Source organism: Syngnathoides biaculeatus, chromosome 12 (assembly GCF_019802595.1).
Source record: "Syngnathoides biaculeatus isolate LvHL_M chromosome 12, ASM1980259v1, whole genome shotgun sequence".
In the NCBI taxonomy this organism is placed as follows: domain Eukaryota; kingdom Metazoa; phylum Chordata; class Actinopteri; order Syngnathiformes; family Syngnathidae; genus Syngnathoides; species Syngnathoides biaculeatus.
In genome coordinates this window covers 13,127,061-13,137,487 of record NC_084651.1, presented here as the reverse complement: position 1 = coordinate 13,137,487, position 10,427 = coordinate 13,127,061, and the positions used below count along the sequence as shown (strand labels likewise).

Genomic DNA, 10,427 nt, shown 5'->3' with positions numbered 1-10,427 from the left:
CATTAAATATGTTTAACAAATCACAGTCAATGGTGCATCACAATTTTGACACATTAGCCTTATTTTCTTGTTAGCACAGAGTGTCTGGGCTCACCTCCTAAGCCCCCTGTCGCCATGGTGACCACTCACTTCTGATAAACACACAATGAGACATTTTGAATGTGACTGCAACACCTGCGCAGTTTAATTCCAGCTTTTCCCTGTCACGTATTTCCACTGTTGAATGAGTGCGACTTAATCCACTTTATTGCCTGATGAATAATGCATGAAACATTAACTAGATTGGATTGCTTCGCATTAGTGTCGCTGCCCCAGTCCATTCAAGCTTCACAAATATGGACTAAATCAGACTAAAAGGCACCATGTGTGCCATTAATTGGTCCAAATGGCTAATCATTAAAAAAAATATATCTTGTTAAACTCATATACATGAATACAAAACAGATACAGTGGAACCTCTGGAACATACATACATCCATTTTCTATGCTGCTTATCCTCACGAGGGTCACAGGGAGTGCTGGAGCCTATCCCAGCTGTCAACGGGCAGGAGGCGGGGTACACCCTGAACTGGTTGTCAGCCAATTGCAGGGCACATGGAGACATACAACAGCTGCACTCACAATCACACCTAGGGGCAATTTAGAGTGTCCAATTAATGTTGCATGTCTTTGGGATGTGAGAGTAAACCGGAGTGCCCGGGGGAAACCCACACAGGTACGGGGAGAACATGCAAGATCCACACAGGTGGGGCCGGGATTGAACCCAGGTCCTCAGAACTGTGAGGCCAATGCTTTTCCAGCTGATCCACTGTTCCCCTCTGGAACATCTAAATCAAATAATTTGGATTTTGACCCAAAAACATTCAATCATTTACATTGCTAAAGTCACCCACAAATTGTAACTGTTCACTCTGCATGTGAGCAAATCTCATGAAACCTGATTTAAGAGCTCAATCGATGAATTCTGGGTAAGTTTTCCTTTTTCTTTGGCTTTTCTTCCCAGTGTATTCAAAAAGGCGTTGACCCGAGCGTACTTTACAAGGCTTCAGCAAGCATCGATTATTTTGTTTTTCTTTGTCATTTTTTGACATATGACACTTACACAGCGGGAGGTTCATCCTCAACAAGGGGTAGCAAAGGGGGAGTTTGCCACGTTAATCTGGTAGCAAGAGTTGAATCTCCCCCTCCCACCACCATCATTTTTTTGGGTATAGTATTTTTTATTTTCTTTTGTGGAGGTGGATAATCCGTCACGGTATCATCAGACCTCCTGAAGCACAAGGCAACAAAGCGAGAGGACATGGGGTGTACTCGTTATGAGTGTGTGCTCAAGTGCACACCAAATGAATGGCCCCTCGTCAATCATGGTTTCTGATTTGTTTTTTCCCCTGGGGTGCAGAGGTTTCTTTTAAATCAAAATTAGCGCCAGAGAGCCACAAGATGAGTCTATGGAGGCTTGATAAAAAGTGTTTTTTTAAAATAACAAACTTGCCCTATAAAGGTGGAGGATCTGAGAAAAACATATAGTGGCAATTGTGAGACACTGACTTGAAAAAAAAATCAAAACATGTTTTGTTTATGTGATTAACTTGTTTTTACACCTGTGTGGCAATTTAGAACGTTTAAAAAAAATAAACGCACCTCACCTCCAAATTACATCCTTGACATTAAAGTTAAAGCAGTATTTTATCATTCTTAAAATTGCCACTGTGATTAACTTATTTTTACATATAAGCATATGCAAAAGCCCCATCTGCCATGCAAATAATTTTTTTCACCTACAACTGTACACTGGTGGCACTGTGACTCAGTTGGTAAAGCGTTGCCCTTATAGTCCTGAGGTCACGGGTTCAATCCCGGACCTGCCTTGTTCTCCCCGTGTCTGCGTGGGTTTCCTCCGGGCACTCCGCTTTCCTTCCACATCCCAAAAACATGCAACATTAATTAGACACTCTAAATAGCCTATGTGTGATTGTGAGAGCGACTGTTTGTCTTTATGTGCCATGGGACTGGCTAGCAACCAGTTCAGGGTGTGCCCCATCTCTTGCCCGTTGACAGCTAGGATAGGCTCCATTACTCCCCGCAACCCTTGTGAGGATAAGCAGCAAAGACAATGGATGGATGGAAAGAGATGCAAAAGCCACATCTGCCATGCAAGTAATTTTTTTCAATTACAGCTTTACAGTTGTTATATTTTTTATATTGTGAAGAAATGAGATTGACAAACAAAGGAACAACAATTTCACTGTCAAGAATATTAAAAAGATTACAATTTAATAATGTTAAGGATTTGAGATTAGACGGGATGATTACCATTTTCAGTATTCTTGTGGAAACAATTGTTTCTAACAAATTTTGATGTTTTCAACAGGCCTCCTGGTAGTAATTGTGTTGGACCTCTGAGACTACTACTCTTGTGTTTGTAATCATACTGTGTAAATACTGTTCACATTATCATGAGTCATTGTTCAGAAACGTTTTATTTCTCTCTGGTTGATTTCCAGTACAGTAGTACAGTATACAATGGTTTGCGTGTATGGAGCGCAGTAAAAGCATCAATCAAGTGATCATAGGAGCAGTGTCTGAGGTAGTTTCTGGCTCGGAATCCCCAAGCTCTCTCATTTCCTCCATCTCTCTCTCCACCACCTCCTTCCGAGCTCTCATCCACGTGGGTCTCATGTCCTTCTTCTTCCCATCTTTTGGCGCACGCTCCAGCTCCCGCACGGCCTGGAAGCTGCCTCCTGCGATCTCGGCCAGGCCGTGGGACTCGTTCCTTGTTGCTAGGGCAACTCTTTTTCCCATCACCGCGTGAAGGAAGGAGACCGTGCTGTCCGAGGCGACCCCCTCTGTCACGTAGACCGTGGTGGGGCCTTGGCTGGTATAAGTCTCCTGCGGTCTTTTGTGGGATTCGGTCTTTGTTTTCTTGCTGAGTATGAAGTTGAACGAGGCAGTCACGAGAAGCATTGTCCCTAAAAGGGTAGAAATGTATCTGAATGGTATGTAAATGTTTAAGGTTTAAGGTTTTGAGATATACTACAAGGACAAAGAATTTTACCTGGAATTATTGCATGCCACACCAACACAGGATGCAGGAAACACACCACAGACATTATGGAATAATAGAGGAACTTATGGAAGCCTCCAACCTGAGCCATCTTTCCCCACAATGTAAAGAGTTTACAGTCTGGAGGACAACTGCAGATATGGCAGAGAGGTCCGTATAAGCAACTGTGTAACTGTGGCAGGTTCACATGAGAATTTAATATGAATTTAAAGACCAATACCCCAATTCAAAAGTTGGGACATTGAGTTAAAACATAAATGAAAGCAAAATACAATGATGGGTGAATCCTTTCCCATCTGCCATGTATTGGTCTGAATACACTGCAAAAATAAAGATATTTAATTTTCACAGTGATGAATGTTATTTTATCTTCTTGCAAATGTTCTCTCTTTTTGAATATGTTGCCTAAAACATGTTCGAAAAAAAGCTGATTGGGAAAGTCGTGAAATGCTCCAAGAAAAAAAAAAAGGCTGTTTGGAGCATCTTATTGATGAACAGTTTCATTGGAAACGGATGATGGTGAGGACTGGGTAAATTGTCATGAGCAAGCCTGGACCACGGCCAAGAGAGGCGTGGCCTGGCCACCGCTCCGAGCAGTTTCATCTCTGACACCTGTCGCCGGTCATAGCTGTGTCACATGAGGCACTGTGGTTAGACAATGTATTTAAGATGGAGTTTTGTCACTGGCATTCGCCAGTTCGTTGAGTATGCTTTCCCACATCTCTGCCACTGCGCCATTATTGCCAAATCACGCTTTTGGTTATGCTCTTCAGTTGACTCATAGCTTTCGGACATTGTTTCTTGTGTTTTGGATCCTACCTTCTTGGACTGTGTTGTCGTGCACAACCTTCGTTTATCATAAAACCCACTGAACATCATCTCCTCGACTTGGGGTCCTGCATTTGGGTCCGCCCGTGCACCGTTGGTTCGTGACATAAATAAGGAACATCCCTGGAAGGCTCCATTGTTCACAGGCAAGGACGGGGTGAGGTGTGCCAATTTTTTGAACAAATGCGTGAGCAAATAATCCAAAAGTTTGATAACAATGTTCCTCAATGTACAATTGCAAGGATTTTAGGGATTTTTACCATATTCCTATATCCCTTTTTCTTCTTCTTCTTCTTTAAAATACAAATTAACTGCTTAGTCTGGACCCGAAGAAATTTGGTGAGTGAAATGACTGCATTTTCAGAGGAAGTCCTAAGACGTTTCTCCAAACATGACATACTGATGCATTTCAAACCCACAAACACCCTCGGACAAAAACTGGATCACCCAAATACAAAATCCAGAGAAGCAAAGCAAAAGATATTCGCGAGACCAAGCAACCTGTACACAGACGTATGGCCCAACATGAGTGAGCAGTATTTTGATTAAGAATTCGGACATTCCTTTAACGACAGCGATGGCCAAATTGTGGGGAGGGATGACAGCTGAGGTGTGGAAAAAAGCCATCTACGGCAAACTTTTACAGAAGAGGATCCATCGTCCACTTGCAACAACGTACTGATATCTCGCTCCCAAAGAGTTTCTCATTCAACAAGACTAAAAAGCTGTTTTATTGCCAAGTTGGATGATCACTCACCAGTCATACTCAGCGACAGTAATCACCTTATTGTTACCATCCCCAGGGAACGCACGTACCAGAGACATGAATAGAAAAACTCCACACTTTAAATTTCAGTGCTGGAGAAGCCTTTTGGATTAAAGGCGAAACGTCTTCAAGAAACAAGAAGTGCTTGATTTGATTCATCCTTAATGTTTTGTTGTGTCATGGTGTCAGTACAGAATGTGGAGTTGTGTACTCACGGCAGGCACACGAGCAAAAGTGCATCCAGGAAATAGGCCAACTCAAATATCATGATGCCAACGGAGGAGACTCTGATGAGGAACAAAACGAACATATTGGACCATTTGTATTCAGCAAGCATTTATAACACAATGAAACATGTCAGCTTGTGTGAACTCAGATTTTATTTTCTGAATAAAGGACCGGTAAATACTGCCTTAAATAGCCAGATAAACATCTCATGAACCAGAGAAAAATGCCCGTGGGACAAAACTGTTCACATGAATGGCCTCTTCTTGGAAAACACGCTCTAAACAGTTGTGACTTGAGTCTCTCTCTGGGAGAGCAGAGAGTGCAGCACTCCTCTTGGGGAAGCTTTCCTCTGGCTCCGTGTTAGTTTGGATGCGAACTGAACAAACAGCCAGAAGCCTTAAGTCGGCCAACATGCAACTTGCTCTGAAAGGATCACACTTAAAGACAACAATGTGTGTTCTAGCAAGTTCTTACAGCAGATAGATGCCGAGGCTGTTGAAGTCTCCCTGTTGTAGGGTCTCCACTCCTACAGCACACAACACTGAAAAGAAAATGCAATTAATTTCACTTTTGGAGATTACCAAGTTGGGTCCACTAGATGTCAGACTTTGTTCACTATTTCTCAAGCAATAAATTCGTCTGCAAGGGTGGTCTTTGCGTGGTTTATTTGAAGTTCATACATTCCCTGCAAATAGAAAACAAACCAGATGAAAGCAGATTTGAGATACATTTGTCACATGTTTTTCTATTCGAAATTACTGAAAATCTGATTGGAAATGCATTGCAACTCCCCTGACATACTTCCTTTTAGTTTAGGTAGTTTTCACCTTTTTATACTGCAAACTGGTATTTTGGTCCTGTTCTGGACTTGCTATGGACTGAAGGAAGGTTTGATAGTTACAACTTTATCATCACATTCAAGAAACCACTTTGGTGATTTGGCTAAGTGACAATTTTTTTTTTTTTATTACTGGATGAAGCCCTCTGAAGATGGTACACTGAGATGCTGAGTCACCTCAGCTCTATGATTGTCAAGTTGGCTCGCTGGACTTTGTTCTCGATTGTATTTCACATCTATAGATCTGTTCAGGGAAAATATTAGATTGATTCATGCGCTTGAGTAAACCCCAACTAAGCTGCACCAATTTGGAGCGCCGGTTCCAAGAGTTGAAAGTGATGTCATGGTCACTGAATTGTGTTAATGGCTTACTCGTGTTGGTAATTACGATTTGAGCCGCGAGTTCATTACAATGCCCGTTCGTAACTTGATATGCTTTCCGCTTATCGCTCATCCTCACTTCATGAATGATCAATGGTACTGTTGTCACATACAGTATTTGTTTAGTCTGAATGAAAGTATTCCTTGGAAGACCAGCAAGAAACGAGCGATGCTTGGGCGAGAACTGAATTGACAGAAATTAAGGAGCCAAGCCAAATCCAGCTGGCTTTATCCTCAAACAAACATCCGCCCATCCATTTTCTGTATCGCTTACTCTGACTGAAAACGAAAAAGCCAAATTGTGCAAGTTCGTACTTCAGAATGTTGACATTAAATGCAACGCTTGCTTTTGGCAAATGCAACAGCGACATCCGATGATTTGAGTGCTAATGACCTTACAATAATTATTGAAATACAGTAAATCCTCGGTTCTCGAACGTCCCCGTTTTCGAACAAATTGGTTTTCGAATGAAAATTTCGAGATGTTTTTGTTTCCGATTTCGAATGAAAATCGGTACTCAAACGCCCTCACAAAACCCGGAAATAACATGTTGCGTGTGGCCAGACCAACTGACCCACGACACGGTTTGTTGTGAATTTCCATACTGCCGAAAAAACCCGGAAATTAAATAATGCGCTCAGCGCAAGGAGCTGATTCACCCACGACGCGTTTTGTTATTGTCTTTGAACGCCCCCCGAAAAAAAAAAGGGAATGACATAACACACGCGGCGCAACCAGCGCACTTTTGTTATTCTGTATAACGCAACCTCTGTACACAGACGTGTCCCGGTAGTGACTGTATTTTTTCTTCTTATCGAGGACTATTGTATTAACCCCCAATCATGGCTCCAAAAAAGGCTGCTTGTTTAAAGATATTCTGCAATTTTGTTGATAAAAAAAGTTTACAAGGCTGGGGGCCGAGTTGCTACAGATACGGCACTATTTCTTAAATTATTATATTATATAAAGTATTTAAACTATAAATGTATTTCTACTATGCAGTTTATTATCAGGAAAAGCTAAAAAATGCTTTTAAAAAAATCCCAATGTTTTGGCTTTGAACACATTATTTATTTTTCCTTTCATTATAATGGGAATCATCAATTTGGTTTTTGAACAAATCACTTCTCAAACCGTTTTCTGGAATGGATTGTGGTCAAGAACCGAGGCAAATTAGGCATTATTATCCATTACGTATGCTATTTAGTTTCAGGCTGCTATAACCTTTTGTGTAGTTTTCTTATAGCTGGTCTTGATGTGAGATATTCACTTGTAAACATAAATATGAGCCCTTTAAGTAAAAATATGGCTAGGTTACATCAAATGAAAAATGAATTAAACATTTTGGTACAGTTGAGAGTTTGAGCAAGAAATATAGTTCCCTAAAATTTAGAGACTATTTTACCTTGGATGTTTTATGTGAGGCAAGCATGGCTAAGGTGTGTTTGCAGACTACACATGGAAACATTTTTTATGGGCGCCTTAGCAGAGCGATACAATCAGCACCAGAGGGAAATCGGGAGAATGCTGCTAAAAGCTTGCTGCTCATTAATAAGGAGTGGGAGGGATAAACACTGTGTATGGACCTGTTGAAAATCAACTCAAAAGTGCGCCCTATGGAATTGTATGTCTATAGAAAACACACACTGAGGCAGACTGACACATAAAATGTGCACGCACAGGCGCACACACAAAGGCAAATGTACAGTAAGCTTATGAGTGTATAAAACCACATGTGCTTAAATAAGGCCGTCTTAGTTATTACTCATTTCAGAAACATTAGTTGGAGGCAACTTTTAAAATTACAGTACAGTACTGTAGAAGTTGATTAATGACAGACTAATGAGGCTAACTACTAGTTTGCCCAGTAGGGGACGGGACATTGTAGCCAAGCTTGAAAAAAAAAATGGTTGTCGACCGGACATTTCGCTGTTCCACAGAAGTGGTTGGCTCTGCCAACAACAGGAGATGGGCACGTTGAAGGTCCTCTGTAAACTGGCCATTTGGAAGACGAGGAGATAATGATTAGCGATCAGTCGTCTTCAAGCTTGAAAATTTACGCAGAGAAGTAGTCGACTAACCAGACGACCCTTATGGTACAGGTACAGTTGGTGTTTGTACAGAAGAGCTGCACATGCTTTTGCTCCACTCTACGGCATTTCAGCAAAGTGAGGCAACCAGTGGTCAAGAAGTCTGACTCAGACAATTACCCTCCAACACTTACAAATAGTAGTCTCACTGGAAACTTCATTAATGCTCATTTGTATCTTAATTCAAAAATCCAGTGTGTTTATTTTTGTTGTTCTATGGTATGACACTATCGTGGAGAAAATGGGCTGACCGAAATGTTCATTCAATTTCACAGACATTAGCTGTATAATGTAATAATAGTCCGCCTTTCGCCGTTTCGGACAGGCTACGGCACTTCCGTGACCCTTGTGAGAATAAGCAGCTTGGAAGATGGACATAGTGTTCAGGTGTTCCTAATGTTTTTGCCAATGAACGTGTGTTAGATGGTTCATCTTCATTGTGGTTTCCAAGAGGATCAGTTGGTCACGATTAGCAAGAATGATGAACAAATACTGTAATTCTCTTTTAGAAGGAATTAGACCTCACGTTGTTAAAACCTTTGAGTGGAGCAGAAAAATTTTACTAATTCTAAATATTTAGTGGAGACTATGGGTCATTTTCTTAGTCGAGCGTATTGAATACAAGTCGTTTTTCACAGAGGTGAGTTTATGTTGCCGGACATGACTTTTGAAACAGTGTTGTTTTTGACTCCGTGGAAGAGTGTCCAGCACAGATTCAGCATCAGATTAGTTCTTTGAATAGCATGTTGCTACGCTCATGCCACAAGAAATCCAGAACAAGAGCTACAGAAAAAATCACAAGGTTCTGTTGTCAGTGTTGTTGCGTCGGAAATAACCAGTCACCGCGTATCCTACCTGTGGCAGTGGAAATGCCAAGAATCCTGCATGCCATCTCAACTATAATCCAACAACCGCTCCCCGGGTTGTCCATGGCAACAGGGACTCTTCCTCCCCAGAAAAAAAAAGATATTAACCACTCCCCTTTTATGCTAGCTCAAATAGCTGTTTTTTAGGACATTCCTAAAGTAACATTCTGGAAACATAGCTGACGCTTAGCTCGACAGAGGGTGATGTTATTCCTGAAGCCTCTTAGCTTGGTTTGGGACAACCTTAGTAACGTTTGTGACTCATTAATGACCCAGTTGTTAATCAGTCTCTCTCTCTCTCTCCCCTCTCTCTCTCTCTCTCTCTCTCTCTCTCTCTCTCTCTCTCTCTCTCTCTCTCTCTCTCTCTGTCTGCATAATGGAGTTCACAATGTACACATGGCCTTGTTGGGACATGTGACCAAGGGCGCTCAACGTGATTGGGCGGTCGCTGGATTTGTAACTGAATCTTCTTCTTCTTTTCCTTTCGGTTTGTCCCGTTAGGGGTCACCACAGGGTGTCCTCTGACTCCATGTTCCTTTTCTTATGCATCCTCCTCTCACACCAAAAATGTAAGTATTCTTTCCACCTATCCAGCACACTATTGGCTTGGCACCAGTTATCACATTTCCATCACTATCCTTGATCACCCTAACCTGCTGCACACCTTTCCCATCTGTGTCCCTCAGTATGGCCAATATCTATACTGTAGTTCTTTTTCTCATTCTTTAGTGTCCAACCTGGTATACATGTCATCATAAGCCTCTTATTTGGCCATTGCCACCTCTACCTTTGCAACTAAAGAGTTGAATATTTGACACTAAATGTTGAGTTTGTGGTGCCACAACTGTAGAGTGTTGGCCTCATAGTTCTGAGGACCAGGGTTCAAATCCCAGCCCCGCCTGTGTGGAATTTGCATGTTCTCCCCCGTGCCTGTGTGGGTTTTCTCCAGGCTCTCTGGTTTCCTCCCACATCCCCAAAACATACATTAAATAGAGACTCTAAATTTCCTGTAGGTGTGATTGTGAGTGCAACTGTCTTTAATGTGCCCTGTGACTGGCTGGCAACCGGTTCAGAGTCTACCGTTTCTCCTGCTCGATGACAGCTGGGATTGGCTCTGGCACTCTCTTTTGAGTCACTTTGTCTGTATTATACAGCCTGCAAGTGGCCAAGGTATGCACAATGGAAGGAGCAGTGGAATGTTCATCAAACTGGGGTAAAATATCTGACAAAAACATTTTATTCCTTTATTTACATTTATTTATCCCCAAAATGTTTATTTTATAGAGAAACATATCACAGTTCTTGCAAATGCTATTTTTCTTACTATATATTTTTTTCTTTTTAGGAGACTGGAACAGATTGGTG

The 10,427-nt window shown here is 41.7% G+C and overlaps 1 protein-coding gene across 1 annotated transcript; it reads right to left on the bottom strand.

Annotated features, from left to right (window-relative positions):
• Positions 1-2,493: 2,493 nt before the first annotated feature.
• Positions 2,494-9,127, bottom strand: tmem72 (transmembrane protein 72). The gene is made up of 5 exons (XM_061837041.1): positions 9,052-9,127; positions 5,361-5,427; positions 4,874-4,945; positions 3,056-3,195; positions 2,494-2,969 (listed from the first exon to the last, which is right to left on the bottom strand). The coding sequence occupies exons 1-5, from the start codon at positions 9,125-9,127 to the stop codon at positions 2,560-2,562; spliced, it is 765 nt and encodes a 254-aa protein (XP_061693025.1). The 3' UTR covers positions 2,494-2,559.
• Positions 9,128-10,427: the final 1,300 nt, after the last annotated feature.